The sequence below is a fragment of the Gymnoscopelus braueri genome (genome assembly GCF_963280865.1).
Source record: "Gymnoscopelus braueri genome assembly, contig: SCAFFOLD_163, whole genome shotgun sequence".
NCBI lineage: Eukaryota > Metazoa > Chordata > Actinopteri > Myctophiformes > Myctophidae > Gymnoscopelus > Gymnoscopelus braueri.
Window position 1 is genome coordinate 127,867 of NW_027660691.1, and position 21,414 is coordinate 149,280.

At 38.9% G+C, this 21,414-nt stretch overlaps 1 protein-coding gene across 1 annotated transcript in view; it reads left to right on the forward strand.

Annotated features, from left to right (window-relative positions):
• The window catches only part of LOC308081304 (NLR family CARD domain-containing protein 3-like), a gene marked incomplete at its 3' end in the record, with an annotated part of 43,505 nt that extends 22,100 nt beyond the window's left edge, over window positions 1-21,405 (forward strand). The window contains exons 5-12 of the mRNA XM_080457687.1: window positions 7,434-7,562; window positions 10,944-10,994; window positions 11,233-13,087; window positions 15,755-15,919; window positions 17,679-17,852; window positions 17,935-18,090; window positions 19,460-19,521; window positions 21,268-21,405. Coding sequence (XP_080313813.1) covers window positions 7,434-7,562; window positions 10,944-10,994; window positions 11,233-13,087; window positions 15,755-15,919; window positions 17,679-17,852; window positions 17,935-18,090; window positions 19,460-19,521; window positions 21,268-21,405 — 2,730 coding nt within the window. The remainder of the gene's footprint in view (window positions 1-7,433; window positions 7,563-10,943; window positions 10,995-11,232; window positions 13,088-15,754; window positions 15,920-17,678; window positions 17,853-17,934; window positions 18,091-19,459; window positions 19,522-21,267) is intronic.
• Between the last annotated feature and the right edge of the window lie 9 nt (window positions 21,406-21,414).

Sequence of the window (21,414 nt, forward strand, 5' to 3'; positions counted from 1 at the left end):
CTTGACTTAACCGCTGCTTTTGATACGATTGATCACACAATTCTACTACAACGTTTGGAGTACTGGATTGGTTTGTCAGGCACAGCCTTGTCTTGGTTTCACTCTTACCTAACAGGCAGAAGCTATTTTGTCAGTCTAGCTAACTTTGACTCAGACAAACACAACATCTGTTCTGGTATTCCACAGGGCTCAATTCTGGGTCCCTTATTGTTCTCCCTGTATATACTACCGCTGGGAGAACTCATCGCCGATCACGGAGTGAACTTCCATTTCTATGCTGATGATACCCAGCTGTATCTTTCAGTAGCTCCAGACGACCCCTGCGCTCTAGACCCATTGTTGACCTGTCTGTCCAGTATAAAATGCTGGATGAGTGAGAACTTTCTTAAGCTAAATGAGGATAAAACAGAAGTTCTCATAATTGGCTCCAGTGAGCAGAGAGAATCAATAACAAGTAGACTTGGTAACCTGGCTGTAGAAAGTAACACCACAGTAAAGAACCTGGGGGTGATTATCGATTCTGAATTGAATTTCAATACACACATTAATCATGTCACCAAGATTGCTTTCTTTCATCTTAGAAATATTGCGCGAATTAGAGACTATCTGTCGTTAGACGATGCAAAGACGCTGATCCACGCTTTTGTTTTCTCTCGGCTTGATTACTGCAACGCACTCTACTCTGGCCTGCCAAAGAAAACAACTGACAGATTACAACTTGTTCAAAATGCGGCAGCCAGAATTTTAACTAAAACCAGGATGAGAGAACATATCACTCCAGTTCTTGCTTCACTACACTGGCTCCCGGTTGTTTTTAGGATTGATTTTAAAATTCTTTTAATAGTTTATAAAGCTCTAAATGGTCTGGCACCTACCTACCTCTCTGACTGCCTAGAGAGATATGTTCCAAACCGGGCCCTCAGGTCTTCAAGTGCTGACCTGCTCGAGGTGCCTACAATGACATATAAAAAATACGGTGAAGCAGCATTCTGCTTTTACGGACCGACAGTGTGGAATAAACTCCCATTACACCTAAGACAGGCAGCCTCTGTCGATAGCTTTAAAGCACAGCTCAAGACCTATTACTTCACTCTTGCTTTTAGCTGATTCTTTGGTTGATTTTTAATTCCTCACTGTATTCCCTATTTTAATGTTGTTTTATGCCTTTGCTTTTGCTTGCTTTTATTTTATTTTATTTTATCTTTGTTTGCTTTATTGTTAAATTGGTTCTAACTGTAATTGTATTATTGCTCTGTAAAGCACTTTGAGCTGCATTTCATGTCATGAAAGGTGCTATACAAATAAAGTTTATTATTATTATTATTATTATTATTATATGTCTATGAGGCATTGATCCAGTTTGCACCTCCCTCAGGCTGTGTGTGTGTGTGTGTGTGTGTGTGTGTGTGTGTGTGTGTGTGTGTGTGTGTGTGTGTGTGTGTGTGTGTGTGTGTGTGTGTGTGTGTGTGTGTGTGTGTGTGTGTGTGTGTGTGTGTGTGTGTGTGTGTGTGTGTGTGTGTGTACTATCCAGACACGCCATCACCTTATCAAACAGGCTATTTACCTTCATTAGTCAGGGAATATTATCAGAATAATGTCAAATCTAGGAATAAATTCCTTACCAAGAAATGTCTTCACCAATGTGTTTGTAAAGGTGTCTAGTAAGTTAGTAACACATCTCACAAAGACTGAAATGCAGTTTCCCTAGGAGAATTTTTGACAGCTGCTGAAAGTCGGGGTACCCACCATAACCTTATGCGGGGAAAAAAATCCCTGCATAAGGTTATGATTCTGAATCCATTGCAAGCATTTTTTTTGCACCAAAACCACTCCTTGGGCCGTTTTTAGCCCAATGAGTGGTTTTGGTGCAAAACAAATGCTTGCAATGGATTCAGAATCATAAAAACACCCTAGTTTGACCCCTCACATGCTACTTAAAAAATAATTCAATTTAGATTTTTTTTCCGTGCATAAGGTTATGGTGGGTACCCCAACTTTCAGCAGCTGTCAAAAATTCCCCTAGGGAAACTGCATTACAGTCTTTATGAGATGTGTTACTAGACACCTTTACAAACATATTGGTGAAGAAACTTCTTGGTAAGGAATTTATTCCCAGATTTTTTGAAATATCCCCTGACTATCATGTGTGAACGCATGATAGTCATGTTGCTACATGTGTGAAAGGCCTAAATGTTAGATGTTGTTAGAATATTTAAAACATCCAAATATTTCACATTTTAAGCTCACTACGCGACCCAAGCTTGTAGATCTTCTATTTTCAATATATACATATAGGTTTAAAGTGCTCATGTGGCCTAGTCGCTTCTTTTGGGCTTGTTTTCATAGACCTGGTTGCTTATTTATCTCACACAATCTGTGTGTAAAGACGAATCTACAGACGCGCTGCCTGTAGGCAATCATAACTGTGGTGTCGCGGTGCGGAGCGGCAGCCGCTTGACACAGAAGTTATGATTGACTACAGGCAGCGCGTCTGTAGATTCGTCTATAGATGAATGCAGCATTCTGGTTAATAACACATGTGACGGGACATTGTGTTCCTGATTCATTGTACACATTGTACAAGACAAGACAAGACAGCTACTGTGTGTGAGATGTGGCCTGAGCTGGTCGCTTCTTTTGGGCTTGTTTCTGTAGACCTGGTTGCTTGTTTCTCTCGCAAAATCTGGCAACATTGGTGAATGGCTAGACAGAGTGTGCAGGTAGCAGATAGAGAGACAGGACATGTAGCACCAGGAAGAGTGAAACTACATTTTAAAATATGGATTAAACACGTTTAATGTCAGCGGCTCTCAGCGCCGTTTAACACACGTGGGACCCTAATGCAGTTCTGAGTATCATTTAAATCTCTCTGCAACTCTTTAGCGTCAGCTCCTGTGAGCGGTCATAAATCTCCTGTAAATGCTGACCATGGATTTGCTAGAGAACGTTTTCTATTCACTGCTCAGATCAGGTCTAGAGTCCTATTCTAGTTTAGTTCTCATTTGTCTCTGATGATCTGTCAATCTGGCTAAATGTCTGAATGTCATTGGCTGTGGGAAGGTGGGCGTGTCTACTAGTGATTACAGCCTCTGGTCTGAGAAGTGTGAGCAGAGAAAACATAAAGTTTGGTATGTGGTTAATGGGTCTAATCATCTTAACACACACTTTACATCACATTATTATAAGTATTACTGTGTCTCATCTCAGTAAAATAATGATACATAATGATACAATTGATTACATTGTAAATAGTGAGTTTTCTAATGACTGTAAAGGCACGTAGAGGTGAATAAAATAAACCATATGAGCAGCATTGTTTAACAATATTATATTGATATGAAGCTCAGCTGAACCTCTTACTTAAAGGGATAGTTCACCCCGATTCTATTTTATTTTATATCGATTACACACCACATTTTTTGGATTTTGTCGCATTCCTGAGCCAATAATTTGATGACAGGCGGTGTCTCCTGTAGGAGACTCAAAGTGTCAACTTTGAGTCTCCTACAGGAGACATTAGCATCTTTCCACCGGTCATCAAATTATTGGCTTAGGAATGTGACAAAAACATCGCCATGAATTCAAGGCATGTAATTGATAGAAAATAAGTGTGAACTATCCATTTAAGTCCTACTGTATATATTATGGATGTAACTGGGGAAAGCTCACAACGCATCGCATTGACAACACATTAAAATATAACCTGATGAAATGAGCAGATCTACAAGCTCGGTTGTGAGCTTGTAGATCTGCTCATTTCATTAGGCTGTTGTTGAAAAATGGCATGAATCCCGAAATAGGTTAAAGTGTCTGTCTGTCTGTCTGTCTGTCTGTCTGTCTGTCTGTCTGTCTGTCTGTCTGTCTGTCTGTCTGTCTGTCTGTCTGTCTGTCTAAATGAGCTTGTAGCTAGAAAATTGTCTAGTATGTTTGGTCCCTGGCCGTGAGACTCACTTAATCCTTGAGACCCTAACCCTGAACATTATTGTTTGAGGACCTTCTCTCATCCATAAGACTGAACATTATATGTTTAATCGACATTGACTCATTGACTCACCATCATTTTACATGGCTTTTTGACAATAATTGGTAGACATTGTAGATTGATGCCAATTCAACTTCCACAACTAGGATATCTTAGGACTTTTAGTATGTTGTTCTGGACAGCTCATTGAAATGATGTATGGTGAAAAACATTTTGTTACAATTACTTTGATGTGAAAGGCTGCTAGAATATCTGGTAATAACATCCTGTAGTTCTGTTATATTGGTTAAAACATTTTTTTTTTAAATCTGAATTCCTACAGTATATTTGGAAATCAATTGAAATCTCAGACGAATGATAATTGGAACTAGGATTTCTTAGGACGTTTAGTATGTTGTTCTGGTGACTTCATAGAAATGGTCTGTGAAGAAAAAAACTATTACAATTACTTTGATTTTGAGGTCCAAAGTAGGGATGCACCGAATATTCGGCCACCGAAACATATCGGCCGATAATGGTTAAAAAAAGCATTTTCGGCTTTCGGTCGAAAGGGTTTTTATGCCGAAAAAATATCACGAAAGACACCGAAACATATCGGCCAAAAGAAACCGAAACATATCGGCCAATATCACCGAAAGACACCGAAACAATGCTATTTAAAAAAAATCTTGGAATAAAATCTGGAATAATCTTATTATATAATTATATAAATGTTTACATTTTACAATCTTTCAGCAGTCAGTCTGGAATTAATGTATGCATTCAAAAGTGCTTAACACATTGGGTGCCAGAGGTTTATTAAAATATTATACGTTGAGTGCCAGCATTTCTTCCATCCACTTGCGTTATACATTTCGTGCTGTGAGAAGCCCCGACGCGGAAATGCATGTAAACAAAGCGTGCGTGCGAGACGGCGGAGGGTCCCGACTAACGCCTGGAACAATAATATTTCCAACGCGACCCTCCATTGCAGCGTGATCGCCGATCGAAAACGGCTCGTTTCCACCACATTAAAAAGAAATGGAGATATTAAGCTTTTAATCAAGGAGATAACATTGAAAACGCCGACCGGAAGGATTTTTGACATGGAGCCACATCCAGCCTCTTCTTCTCAGAAACTGCTTGGGTGATGTCAAAGTTTCGTTTTAGCGCCCCACGTGGCCCACATGTATAAAAATAGAATTGGGTCAAAAACGGTCCGGACCGTTTTCGGCACTTCTCGTTTGGACCCTCAAAAACGGTCCGGACCGTTTTTGGCATTCAATGTGTTAATAAATGTTTCCATAATAGTGATTATTATTTAAGTAACATTTTGCCATAATCATGTATTTTGCCATAATCAGGTAACTTTGGTAAACAAATTAAAGAATTTCCCATTCGGTGCATCCCTAGTCCAAAGTGAGCTAGTTTGCCTGGACTATAAGGACACATTATCTGACAATGTAGCCTATAAAGACACCATACCAACTTTAATGAGGCAGGATTGTGTTCTTTTAAAACATGTTTATTTTTTTGTTTGTTTTTTTCATTTCCTGAAAAGTTAATATTTTGGAAACCAACTATGGTTGGTTTCTGCCCGACAGCAGAGATATGCAAACTATGCAAATATATAAATGAACACTGTAGGCTATATATAGCCTTATAGCATGCTTGACTTGCTTGGGCCTGCTTTTCTTCAAAGCGACATTCTTTATAAAGACGTTAAATCAGATGTTGTAACAGAGCAGCTGTTTGAGATGGAGAGAGATTTCAGTTCAATGAATGAAACACATTCTAGAGCTGTAGCTCTAAAGTAAAAGTACTAAAATGTTTGAAAATAGCATATCTACAAGCTCACAACGTGTCGTGAGCTTGTAGATCTGCTATTTTCAAATGGCCTAAATTTATAAAATCGGGCTAAAGTGGTTAATGTATGTTTTATAATATAATGATTTATATATGCAAAGTAATTAGTAACTAAAGTTTTCAAATCATTGCAGTGGAGGAAAAGTACAATATTTGCCTCTGAGATGTAGTGGAGTAAAAGTAAAAGTATTGACAATTGGAAATACTGCAGTAAAGTAACAGTACCTCAAGATTGTACTGTACAGTACTTGAGTTAATGTAATTAGTTACTTTACACCACGGATAGAATTATAATGTTTTCCTCTCAATTAAATTCCTGCTCATCCGGGGCCCCCTGGTGGCCGAGGCCCTGAACTACAGACCATGTAGCCCATTGGGTTAAAGGAGAATTTTGGACTAAAGTTTTCTTACCTTTTCTTTCATAGTGACAGAACACTGTCCCAAAAAAAATAAAAATAATAAAAAAAACAGAAGTCTCGCTAGACGAGATTGAAATCTCGAGATTTCAATCTCGTCTAGCGAGACTTCTGTTTTTTTTTTTTTTTTTTTTTTTTTGCATAGTGTTCTGTCACTATGAACGTCAGATCTCACCAAAAATAAATTAAAAAAAAGCTATTAAAATATGTGATCTAACCTAAGGCCTATCCGCGCACCTTTTAAGCTGTGGCGGCTCAGGGGTGGAGTTATGAAAATGTTCTACTGTACCATTCATCCTAAGATATCATAACGTCATAGAAAAGGTAAGAAAACTTTAGTCCAAAATTCTCCTTTAATGCTGCCCTGAAAACATGTTTAAAGAGAAATATCCTTTAAGTTTTATAAACAACACCCTGACCTTTAACATTGACCTATGAAAACTAAATGGAGGCTCTACTTATTTCATATTTTAGACCTAAAGGAAAAGGCTATTTTTCTCTCAAACGTCTCACAGTGGTAGAAGAGCATCTCAATGTCCACTGTCACAAATATGAAGCTGATTAACCACATTCTGTTGCTATGGTGATAAAATGCATAAACCTAATTAGAATAGTATACTACAATCCATCTCTGTGGTTTAGATGAAGTAAAACAATTGGCAAACTTTTGTCATGATATCTGAATAGTTTGAAATCTGCATCACAAGCAACACAATACAGATACATTATAATATCCACAATCTATCAGAACTCTGCTCAGCCGTTTACTATGTTCATTTGATCATTTCATGGGCTTTTTTCTCTCAAATTCAGTCTATTTTGTTTCTATGGCATATTGCACATTATGCATATTGCATATTATGCATATTAATAATAATAATAATAATAATAATAATAATAATAATACATCAGACTTATATAGCGCTTTTCTTAGTACCCAAAGTCGCTTTACAAAACGGCTTAAAAACTTTATTAGGAGCAGATTTATTATTGCATTGCTTGGCCCCTGTATTGCTGATTTATTATTTATTATTATCATTATTGTTATTAATATTGCTATTACTATTATTATTATGATGTCTTCCAGAGAGTGACATCCCTAAAGAGATTATTATTATTATTATTATTATTATTATTATTATTATTATTATTATTATTATTATTATTATTATTATTATTATGTCTTTCAGAGAGGGACATTCCTACAGATGGAGGATCAACAGGAGGCAGAGGAAGGACAGTGATTGTTATTCCAGTGATCATCAGCATCATGGTGGCAGCAGTACTGCTGTATTTATACTGGAACCAGACGATACTGAGTAAGACTAGAACTCATACTGTATTAATACTGTAACCAGAAGATAACTAGTAGGCCTAAGACTAGAACTTATACTGTATTTATACTGTAAACAGAAGATAACTAGTAAGACTAGAACTCATACTGTATTTATACTGTAACCAGAAGATAACTAGTAGGCCTAAGACTAGAACTTATACTGTATTTATACTGTAAACAGAAGATAACTAGTAAGACTAGAACTCATACTGTATTTATACTGGAAACATAAAACAACTAGTAAGTGTGGAACTGATTTGTTAACTGATACATTTGTCTAATCTATATTAAGACTAGAAAAAGTAATTCTAGATAAAAGATTGATGTGAAAAATGCAGGGTGGCATTTCTAGTGGCAATATGCATGCAAAGTTTCACAGAAAAAAATCGACAGATCCGTTTGGTTTAATGTCTATAGAGATACTGTATCTATAATGTAATGCTGTCAAAAGTATCGCATTAACGGCTGTAATACATTTTTGGAATGAATTGCGTTAAAATATTTGACACATTTAAGGCATGCGCAGAATGGCCCGCCCCTAGCTCTGGTCCATAGAGTTAGAAGGAGTATGTTTAATATCTTGGCAGGTAATGTGTTAAAGGACAACTTTGTTTTTTTTACAACAAGGGTTATTTTATTAGTTTTTAATGATAATAATTAAAAGATCATGTATTGCGTAAAAATAATAATCATGCATTGCTTTCTATCGTTATAGTGATTTTTAACTGGGGGCGGGGGCATTCTGTCCATTGGTAAATAGTCATGAACGCAGCCTCCGATTTCCATAAAACTTACACACTGGCGCTGTAACAGGCAGATTCACGTTTTGGCCGATACAGTTCAAGAGTTATAGGCCAAAACGTGAATCTGCCTGTTATAACGCCACCATGAGGCTGATTTGAAAAATGTAGGGTGGCATTTGTTCCTTGGCCTTGTGGGGATGTGCGTACAAAGTTTTATGGAAATCGGAGGGTGCGTTCATGACTATTTACCAATGGACAGAATGCCCCCGCCCAGGGGCGTCACAGGGGGGGGGGGTGTAAGTGGGACTGAGTTACTAGGGCCCCCAAAAAAGGTGCTACACCCCTGCCCCCGCCCCCCAGTTAAAAATCACTAAAATCACTATAACGATAGAAAGCAATACATGATGTTTTTTAACACAAACTAATAAAATAACCCTTGTTGTAAAAAAACTAAGTTGTCCTTTAACGCTATGTTACTTTCCAGCTGTTGCCCGCTCACCCCCGGTAGAGCAGCAGCTGCAGCCTCTCGTCTTCAGTAAGAATAAAATATATACTTTCGCTATTCACCAAAACAATGATGGTTTAAAGCAGGGGCTCAGCCATGGGTGGGCCTGGGCAATTTTTTATAATATTTTTTTTGATAATAAATCGGTAAAATCAGGCAAAAATAATAATTAAATATCATAACCTTAACCTAACCCTAACCCTAAAACCCTAACACCCGCTCCTGCCGAGGCCCAGCCTATAATAGCGCTCTGGCTGCGCCACTGGTTTAAAGATGTTGAAAGCCTACTTTCCCTAGTGGGAACACTCTGAGACCCCCACCTCACGTCTAAATACAAATATTTCACCCGAACGAAAACATTTGGTCAATAGAAAAGTTCCATTGACCAGATCTGTAGGGGGCGCAGTGGAGTAAATAAAAAAAATGTTTCCCATCAGGTGAAATGTTTTCTTTTCTGGTCAAAAGGTGTATTTTAGATGTGAGGGGGGGGGGGGGGGGCTCACAGTGTTCCCACTTAGTAGAATAGGCTTTCAGCATCTTAAACCCGTCTTAGTTTTGGTGAGTAGAGAAAATGTATAATTTTTTACTACAGACGAGAGCCTGTGTTACTGTGTGTTACTGTGTGTTACTGTGTGTTACTGTGTGTTACTGTGGGTGTGGGACAACGGCTCTAAATGTGGTTTAGTTTTGTTTAGAGCAGGAAAGGCAGTGGTTTTCAACCCTTTTCATATCAAGGTCCATTATTTGTTCAGCATTTGAGCCACAGAACCATGTGATGACATTTAGACTCTCAGACCCAAGACCAGTGGTGGAAAAAGTACTCAATGTTTTTACTTAAGTAAAAGTATTAATACTGCAGTGTAGAAATGCTCTGTTATACGTAAAAGTCTGGTAATCAAAATGTAATTCAAAAGTATTGGCATCAAAATAATATACTTAAAGTACCAAAAGTAAAAGTACTCATTGTGCAGAATGTCCCATTTCACAAGTTCAAAACGTATAACAAATCTTTCGAAAACAGCAGATCTACAAGCTCACAATGCGTGGCATCGCGGCTCATTGTAAGCTTGTAGATCGGCTGAAATGTATACAGGGCTGAAGTGGTTAATGTGCTAAATCAGCAAAGTAACTAGTAACTAAAGTTGACAAATAATTGTAGTGGAGTAAAAGTACAATATTTGCCTCTGAGATGTAATGGAGTAGAAGTAAAAGTATTGGAATAGGAAATACTCCAGTAAAGTAAAAAATCCTCAAAAGTGTAAGTACAGTACTTGAGTAAATGTTCTTAGTTACTTTACACCAAGACTTATATAATAAAATATGTTGTTATCTTTGGATGACATTTTGTCCACAATTCCATGCTGTATTGATGTTGGTTCCATTAGGAGAGATAACAAAACAAACGTTGATCAAAATAACGATTCTTTAATCAAGTAATGCAGATGTTTAACAATAATCTAACTCTTGGGAGTGTCAAATGAAACGGGTCCATTTGGTTTCAAGTTACACTCTCTTTTTTGGACATAGTTCGAATGGTGATTAATCATGATTAATACATTTTTAAGCTGTGATTAATCTGATTAAAAAATGTAATCGTTTGACAACCCTATTATAATGATATTACATCTATATAAATATAAATCATCCATCTATGTATGTATAATGATTATAAATCTATATTCATATAAATAATACATATATGTATGTATAATGATTATAAATCCATATTCATATAAATAATACATATATGTATGTATAATGATTATAAATCCATATTCATATAAATAATACATATATGTATGTATAATGATTATAAATCCATATTCATATAAATAATACATATATGTATGTATAATGATTATAAATCCATATTCATATAAATAATACATATATGTATCTATAATGATTATACATATATATTCATATAAATAATACATCTATGTATCTATAATGATTATAAATCTATATTAATATAAATCATACATCTATGTATCTATAATGATTATAAATCTATATTAATATAAATCATACATCTATGTATCTATAATGATAACAATGTGAAGATGAAAGTGATTCTATTGTCTCCACACTGACCAATCACTGTCTCACATCTCAGCTTTGACAGGAGAAGAGGAGACAAGACGGGACAAAGCCTCCAAACTGAGAGGTAGGGGTGGGTGTGTGTGTGTGTGTGTGTGTGTGTGTGTGTGTGTGTGTGTGTGTGTGTGTGTGTGTGTGTGTGTGTGTGTGTGTGTGTGTGTGTGTGTGTGTGTGTGTGTGTGTGTGTGTGTGTGTGTGTGTGTGTGTGTGTGTGTGTGGGGTGGGGGGGTGCTCTCTCTCTCTCTTCCGCCCTCTCTCTCTCTCTGGACAAGGCTGTTAAACATAGAACTGTTTGTTCACTACAGGTCTGTTGGAGAGAACATCAGGGTATCTTCATATTACTGACTATGAAAAACAGCTTCAAGGCAACATGGACAAAACATTTATCAGTGTAAAGTCGGGCACAGGGCCTAAGATCGACTTTAAAAACATCTTCATCCCGCTCTACAATGTAGACATCAAAGTCACAGACATCCACAGACATCATGAGGTCAGACAGATGGAGATGAAGAAGGCAGGAGAGGAAAAAGAAATCCAACTCAGTGAAATCTTCAAAGACCCTTCTGGAAGAACAGTGCTGACCGTTGGCTGTGCAGGAATTGGTAAAACGTTCCTTGTACACAAATTTATCTTTGACTGGGCAAAGAAATGTTTTCTCCAAGGTCCACACCTCGTGTTCCCGCTCAAGTTCCGCCAGTTAAATCTGCTCAAGGGACAAAAGTTTAGTCTGGCAAAGCTAATTCACAAATGCATCAAGGAAACCATATTTATTGAGGAAGACGTTCTTAATTACATCTTCAACGAATTGCAGAAGTCAGTAAACTACAACGACAGCCCTATCAAAGTTATGTTTGTTATGGATGGATATGATGAAAATTATTTCCAGTTCAATTACAAAAAAGATTTTGGACTCATGCAGGTCACAGAGTCGTACCCAGTGGAAGTACTCATTCTAAACCTCATCAAAGGGGAGCTGCTCCCCTCTGCTCAGATCTGGATAACCTCACGACCTGCAGCAGCCAATCAGATCCCTGAGGACTTTGTTAACAGGATGACAGAAGTACGAGGGTTCATCAGAGATGAACAGAAGAAGGAGTTCTTCATGAAGAACATCAGTGATGAGAACCTGGCCAGCTCAATCTACTCACACATCAAGGAATCAAAGATCCTCCACACCATGAGTGAAATCCCAGTCTTCTGTTGGATCACTGCTACCGTTGTGCAGAACATGGGGAAGACAGACTGGCTGCCAAAAACCATGGTTGAGATGTACTGCTACTTCCTGATGGGTGAGATCCAGCGGGAGAATCCTGCACTAAATAAGGCAGACAAATATAAGCTCATAAAGGATGCAGGAGATGTTCTTCTGAAGCTGGGCAGGCTGGCGTTTGACCAACTGGACAAAGGCAACATCATTTTCTATGAGAAAGACCTGAAAGCATGTGGTCTTGATGTGAACAAGGACTTGCAGATCTTAGGCTTTTGCACAACGTTCTTCAAAGAAGACGATGTGTTCTTCCTCCAAACGGTCTACTGCTTTGTTCATCTGAGCATCCAGGAGTTTCTGGCTGCAGTCTACCTGTTCCACTGTTTCACACAGAGGAACAAGAGGCTATGGTCCCACTGTTTCACAAAGAGGAACATGAAGGTCCTGAAGACCTTTCTGAAAGATGATGATTACAACAGTGACAGTTCCCTGTCTGACTTCCTGAAGGCTGCTATGAAAAAAACCCTGCAGAGTGAGAGTGGACACCTGGACCTCTTTGTCCGCTTCCTTCATGGTCTCTCACTGGAGTCCAATCAGAGTCTGTTAGGAGTCCTGCTGGGTCAGACAGAGAACAGTCCAGAGGAGATCCAGAGAGCCATCACCAACCTGAAGAAGATGAATGGTAAGAGGTTCTCTCCTGACAGATGTATCAACATCTTCCACTGTCTGATGGAGATGAAGGACTCCTCAGTAAGTCAAGGTATCCAACAGTTCCTGGAGTCAGAGAGCAGATCAGGGAAGAGACTCTCTGAGACCCAGTGTTCAGCTTTGGCCTCCATGCTGCTGATGTCAGAGGAGGTTCTGGAGGTGTTGGACCTGAACACATACAACATAGTAAATATGGTGGGGCGACAGAGACTGGTCCCAGCTGTGAGGAACTGCACAACAGCCAGGTCAGTATTCATGTGAATGTCAACATCATGTTATAGTAACTTTCACTCTCCATTCATACATTCAAAATAAATATACTAATAATAAACACACACACACACACACACACACACACACACACACACACACACACACACACACACACACACACACACACACACACACACACACACACACACACACACACACACACACACACACACAGGGGGAGGGGGATGGAGAGAGAGAAAGAGAGGGACAGAGAATCATCACATTATAAAAGACACTGATTGGTCACACTGGTGGTTCATTCTGCAGTGTTTATGTCTATCAGCAGTTCTCAAACCTTTTCATGTCAAGAACCCCAAATTAATGAACCGTATTTATATGAATTAATACATATTTGTCCACAGACCCCCATCTGAACATATTTTGCCAGGGACCCCCATACAATATTTATGTTAACATTGTTCTAAATATCCCACACTTTTCTTTTCTTTTTAAAAAAAAGATTGCTTTATTTTATTTGCTTCATTTTATTTTTAATAATCAATCTACAAGCTCACAATGTGCTTGTAGATCGGCTATTTTCAAAGAGCTGATTTAGGGTTACAGTGGTTAAACCCATTTTTTTACAAGCTCATAGCGCGGCACCCGGTGCCGCGATATGAGCTTGTAGATCTGCTATTTTTGAATAGCCAAACTATAAAATATGGTTAAAGTGTTTAAAATGATTGTAACATTATATCAACTAATTTTGCTGGGGACCCCCTGGAACCCCCTCAAGGACCCCTGGGGGTCCTCAGACCCCACTTTCAGAACCACTGATGTAAACCTCACAGGTGATGTAACACAGCCTTGAGGTTCTCCAACATGTTTGTGAGACAATAATTATAAATGAGGTTATAGAATCAGAGTGAATTCATCCTTTACTATTAGTCTCTATCTAGAACTACTGTCCAATCCTACATCACCAACTGTAACTACTGTATCTACTGTATCTACTGTAACTACTGTAGCTACTGTATCTACTGTATCTACTGTAACTACTGTATCTACTGTAACTACTGTATCTACTGTATCTACTGTAGCTACTGTAGCTACTGTAGCTACTGTAGCTACTGTATCTACTGTATCTACTGTAACTACTGTAACTACTGTAACTACTGTATCTACTGTAGCTACTGTAGAAGAAGAATTTTCAGGTTTTCAGCTCAGAGAACATGATGAAGTGATGTGAATGTGGAACGTCTGAGTCTGACAGCAGATATCCTCACAGGGTGGGGGGGGGGGGGGTATTTATCACTTTTATTGAAGCCCAAAACATAAGAGCTATTAATTAAACACTGGAAGACCTCAGAGAGGAGACACAACACAACACAACACAACACAACACAACACAACACAATTTAGCAGTGGTGTAAAGTAACTATGTACATTTACTCAAGTACTGTACTTAAGTACAATTTTGAGATACTTTTACTTTACTGGAGTATTTACAATTGTCTATACTTTTACTTCTACTCCACTACATCTCAGAGGCAAATATTGTACTTTTACTCCACTACAATTATTTGAAAACTTTAGTTACTAGTTACTTTGCAGATATAAATTATTACATTATAAAACACACATTAACCACTTCAGCCCTATTTTATACCTAGGCTATATGAAAATAGAAGATCTACAAGCTCACAGATTGTAGATATTCTATTTTCGTCTATTTTCAAACATTTTAGTACTTTTACTTTTGGTACTTTAAGTTCATTTTGATACCAATACCTTTGTACTTTTACTGAAGTACATTTTTAATTCCGGACTTTTACTTGTAACAGGATACTTCTACATTGGAGTATTGATACTTTTACTTAAGTAAAACATTTGAGTACTTTTTCCATCACTGCATTGTAGTCATTTATCAGACGCTCTTAATGCAGAGTGATTTACAGTAAGCAGGTAAACACAAGGTAATACATCTAATGTATAGAAATAGTAATCTATGATCATAGGTAAACCATGAACCTATCATCAGTCTAAACAGTAGCATATAAATAAATACAAAATCTGTACATTGAAACGAAACACACTATAGGATACCAGATCTACACATGAACCTGGTATCTGTCTATATAACATGCTATCTAAATCCTTGGTTCTCAAAGTGGGGTCCGGGGACCCCCAGGGGTCCTTGGAGGGGTACCAGGGGGTCCCCAGCAAAATTAGTTAATATAGTGTCACAATCATTTTAACCACTTTAACCATGTTTTATAGTTTGGCTATTCAAAAATAGCAGATCTACAAGCTCATAGCGCGGCACCGAGTGCCGCGCTATGAGCTTGTAGATCTGCTATTTTTTTAAAACCCCTGGCACAAAATATTTTTGAGATGGGGGTCTGCAGCCAAATACATATCATTTTGGGGGTCCTTGACATGAAAAAGTTTGAGAACCACTGTTTTAAACAATGGTCAATGGTCATTACTTGTTTACTCACTTTAATGAGGAATTACCAAGTTACTAAATACATCAATGTAAGTTACATGCTTTAACTTAGTTCCCTGTTCTTACTGACATCCTGTTAATGTCTGGAGAACTACATAGATAGAAGATCTCTTAGTTTACTTCCTTCACAGTGAACTTGGACTGATCTCTTTTGATCATCTCTGATTTTACATTTAATCTGTCATTACAGACTTGATGGCTGTCGCCTCCAGAAGGAACACATTGAAGTTGTGGCTTCAGCTCTCAGTTCTAATCCATCCCATCTACGCCACCTGGATTTAAGTTCAAACAAACTGGACCTGGACCTGCTGGAAGCTGCACTGAAGAGCCCACACTGTAGATTGGAGACTCTAAGGTCAGATGAATTTACATGAATTATTTTCATCAGTGAATTACAGTATAATATTATAATATGAATACTGTGTTGATACTTCTTTTGATTATTGTGAATAAGGTTGACATAGTAACACATTGACTAGAATAATGATAAGGTACAGTGACTATAGTATGTACATGTTACAATTACAATTAACACTTACATACATTCACCCACAATCACTGCAATTTGTATTTTTACATGTTGAGCCTCTGACACTTAAACTGATTGAAACCTTTATTTATTCTCAAAGAGCATTGAGGTTTACCCTCATTTACAATGCTGCTGAGATCACACACACACACACACACACACACACACACACACACACACACACACACACACACACACACACACACACACACACACACACACACACACACACACACACACACACACACACACACACACACACACACACACACACAACTCAACTATTAAGACTCATACAGATTCATACAGATATAAAACACAGAAACAACACAATAAGACCAGAACAGAAAACGTTAAAAACAGTTACATAGTGAGGTAGAGAGATGTAAGAGCAGGTTATTAAATAAAGGATATTGGGGCATTAATGTTTCTCATGAGTTGTAGATAGTTCCATGAAATAAGAACATTATAGCAGAAAGCAGATTTTCTCAGTTCAATCTCAAGTGTAAGCCTGTTGTTTGAGTGGATTCACATTTATATTCAGACACAGAGTAAGATGTGTCTGTCTGTCAGTGGTGGAAAGAATATTCTGATGTTTTACTAAGTAAAAGTAGCAATACCACAATACAGTAATACAGTAGTACAGTAATACTAAACTAGTAAAAGTCCTGCTTTAAACATTTCACATAAATGTAAATGTAGGAGCCATTTAATTTGATTTAATGTTTTTTGACTAAATGGCGCCCCCACTGGTCGCCTTGGAAAATGGCACCATGGTTCTCTATTAATCAGGCCACAGCTGTGTAGCGGAAACACACACACACACACACACACACACACACACACACACACACACACACACACACACACACACACACACACACACACACACACACACACACACACACACACACACACACACACACACACACACAGCGCAGATTATGAATGAAAGACTTTGTTTAGAATCATTTTTGAGTTTATTTGAACCTTTATGCTGCGTCTGTTTGTTTTGAAACCCTTTTAGTTAAAGTCTGGAGCTTGTTCTTGTTTCGTTGTTTGTCCATCATCTGTCCTTTGACCTGTCCATCATCTGTCCTTTGACCTGTCCATCATCTGTCCTTTGACCTGTCCATCATCTGTCCTTTGACCTGACCATCATCTGTCCTTTGACCTGACCATCATCTGTCCTTTGACCTGACCATCATCTGTCCTTTGACCTGACCATCATCTGTCCTTTGACCTGACCATCAGCTGTCCTTTGACCTGACCATCATCTGTCCTTTGACCTGTCCATCATCTGTCCTTTGACCTGACCATCATCTGTCCTTTGACCTGACCATCATCTGTCCTTTGACCTGACCATCATCTGTCCTTTGACCTGACCATCATCTGTCCTTTGACCTGACCATCATCTGTCCTTTGACCTGACCATCATCTGTCCTTTGACCTGACCATCATCTGTCCTTTGACCTGACCATCATCTGTCCTTTGACCTGTCCATCATCTGTCCTTTGACCTGTTCATCTGTTGTCAACCTGTTGCTGTTTACAGTTTTTCCATTGTTTTCATGTTTTTCATTCAGACTGAATAACTGCTGGTTGTCACAGAGATGCTGTGAAGTTCTGGCCTCGGCTCTCAGCTCCAATCCTTCCCATTTGAGAGAATTAGACGTGAGTTGGAACAGAATTCTGGATTCTGGAATTGAACTTCTCTGCGTTGGAGTGAAGAGTCCACATTGTCACCTGCAGACCCTGAGGTAAATAATGTTTTCTTCTCTGTGTGGATCTGTACTCCATGAACACCAACAGCAGTTTGTTAAAGTGTTTATTTCTCTGCAGGTTGTCAGGCTGTGGGATCACAGAGGAAGGCTGTTCTTCTCTGGCTTCAGCTGTGGCCCTCAACCCCTCCCATCTGAAGCATGTGGACCTCAGCTGTAACCACCCAGGAGGAGATGCTGTACAGACACTGCTCTCAGCTGGACTAGAGACTGTCAAGTGAGTAGATTTAGACTGAGTCCATGTTGGTTAGTGCAGCCATTCCCTTGTTTCATGTTCCAGTGTCTAGGCAGGTAGATCATGCTTTGTATATATATATTTAGTTAATACTATATACTCAACAAATTAATAATGATAGATTTATGCCTCCTACATTTAATTGAATCGTCCAATTATTGAAAATATACAGTATATAATAACATAATACTTCACATTGTAAGCTGTCATTTGGTTAATTTAACCTATTATAGAGGAGTCAGTGTTTTAACCACATGATCTATATTCAGGGTGTGTCATAATAGTCAAGCATTCATCAACATTGTGAAAATAGCAGATCTACAAGCTTGTATATTGGCTGTTCTGTAGGGCAGTAGAGTGGAAAAATGAGGCGACAAGTATAGAGCCCTGTGGGACCCCTGTCAGTGAAGTATACAGGGTATAATATACTGTAAATGATAAATCTACATCAGTGTGAAACATTAAAAGATGAACAGCTGCTCTCACTTTAGTTTGACAACAACTAGTCCATACCCAGAGATGTGTGTTCCTCTGACTCAATCTGTACACACACACACACACACACACACACACACACACACACACACACACACACACACACACACACACACACACACACACACACACACACACACACACACACTCACAGAGACAAAACTGAGACAAAACTGACCACACTTTGGAAGCCAACCTTAGCCAATGAGGATGGAATATGGAAAATCGGACAGATCTGTGTTGATCACATGACTATAGAGATACTGTGTAGCGATTTGCATGACGTTTGGATAAAATCTGTAGGAGTAAATGGGTTTTGCACAAATCGGCCTCCTGGTGGCGCTATAACAGGCCCATGTGAAACATTTGGGGCAGAGGTTCTGAATTGGCATCCAATGGTGCCGGAGATTAGCTGTCCACAGATGGACACACACTCGGACGGACGGACGGACAGGGGGTAAAACATAGGCTACTCTCGCCATGCCTTTCGGCCTGGCGGAGACCATAACAAATCACGTTATATAATTAAGGCCTCCTCATATCAGCTCTGCTATAGAAAATAAAGGGGAAATCAAACTTATTTTAGGAAAGGTTTTTAGATGTGATTTCAATCATTCTAACATTCTATGGAAACATAAATGTTTCAACTGATTTACACAGACGCTGTAGCAGTTTGATTCAACATGACAAACCATCCAAGATGTCCTGGATTTAACATTTTAAAATGTGTTCTGTTTGATTTAATGCTGTTCTTTGATCTGCTTTGTTGCTGTTTTTAACATGTTCTGTAAAGCACGTTGTAACTTTGTTTGGAAAAGCTCTATACAAATAAATACATTATCATTACTTCCTACAGTGTGAATCATGGAGGAGAACACTGGATAGAACACTGGATTAATCCTCAACTCCTTGCCAGATGTGAGTGTCTGTCTGTCTGTCTGTCTGTCTGTCTGTCTGTCTGTCTGTCTGTCTGTCTGTGTCTAACATGTCTGTCTGTCTGTCTGTCTGTCTGTCTGTCTGTCTGTCTGTCTGTCTGTCTGTCTGTCTGTCTGTCTGTCTGTGTCTAACATGTCTGTCTGTCTGTCTGTCTGTCTGTCTGTCTGTCTGTCTGTCTGTCTGTCTGTCTGTCTGTGTGTCTGTGTGTCTGTCTGTCTGTCTGTGTCTAACATGTCTGTCTGTCTGTCTGTCTGTCTGTCTGTCTGTCTGTCTGTCTGTCTGTCTGTCTGTCTGTCTGTCTGTCTGTCTGTCTGTCTGTCTGTGTGTCTGTCTGTCTGTCTGTCTGTCTGTGTCTAACATGTCTGTCTGTCTGTCTGTCTGTCTGTCTGTCTGTCTGTCTGTTTGTATGTCTGTGTGTCTGTCTGTCTGTCTGTGTCTAACATGTCTGTCTGTCTGTCTGTCTGTCTGTCTGTCTGTCTGTCTGTCTGTCTGTCTGTCTATCCTGTCCCTGGAACAAAACATGTTCAGATGGGGGTCCCTGGAACAAAACATGTTCAGATGGGGGTCCCTGGAACAGATGGGGGTCCCTGGAACAAAACATGTTCAGATGAGGGTCCCTGGAACAGATGGTGGTCCCTGGAACAAAACATGTTCAGATGGGGGTCCCTGGAACAAAACATGTTCAGATGGGGGTTCCTGGAACAAAACATGTTCAGATGGGGGTCTGTGGCCAAATACATATAATGTTTTGATGGGGGTCCTTGACATGAAAACGTTTGGGAACTTTGATTATAGCAACATAAGTTTAAAATAAAAACTGATTTAGAAAACATTTGTAGAATCCCCCCAGAAGCAAAGATTTGAGTTAAAAATGTTCGCTTTAAAAATAAATAAAAAGATTTGCACACATTTTCAGGATTTTTCAAAAAATAGCAGATCTACAAGCTCATAGCGCGGCACTCGGTGCCGCGCTATGAGCTTGTAGATCTGCTATTTTTGAATAGCCAAATAAATCTTAAAATGACACAGATGTGTTCCCGGTCTTAATGGGTTAAAGGAATAACTTTAGGTCAGTGGTTTTCAACCATTTTCATGCCAAGGACCCCTACATTGATATACATTTGGCCACGGACCCCCATCTGAAGATGTTTTGTTCCAGGGACCCCCATCTGAAGATGTTTTGTGCCAGGGACCCCCATCTGAACATGTTTTGTGCCAGGGACCCCCATCTGAAGATGTTTTGTTCCAGGGACCCCCATCTGAACATGTTTTGTTCCAGGGACCCCCATCTGAACATGTTTTGTGCCAGGGACCCCCATCTGAACATGTTTTGTGCCAGGGACCCCCAGAAGCAAAGATTTGAGTAAAAAAATGTTTGAAATGAAAGATTTTTCAAAAATAGCAGATCTACAAGCTCATAGTGCGGCTACTACTAAGCAATTGAGTACTTTTTCCACCACTGCTCCCTATTTTATTTGGGCAATAAAATAAAATAAAAAGATCTCCACGTGGTTTCATTTACTTTTTTAAAATGTCAAAAATAGATCTTGACATGTTGTGAAGCGTTGTGAACTTGTAGATCACTATTTTACCAATTTGTCTTATTTAGCTTAAGTGGTTAATCCATGCTCTCTGTTTTTTCTCTCCCTCTCTCTCACCCCCCCCCCCCCCCCGGTCTCTCTCTCTCTCTCTCTCTCTCTCTCTCTCTCTCTCTCTCTCTCATATCAGATCTCCATCCTCTCACTCTGGACCCAAACACAGCGAGCAGAAAACTCTGTCTGTCTGAGGACAACAGGAAGGTGACAAAGGGGGAGGAGCTTCAGTCGTACATCAGATTTGATGATGATGATGATGATCAGGTTCTGTGTACAGAGG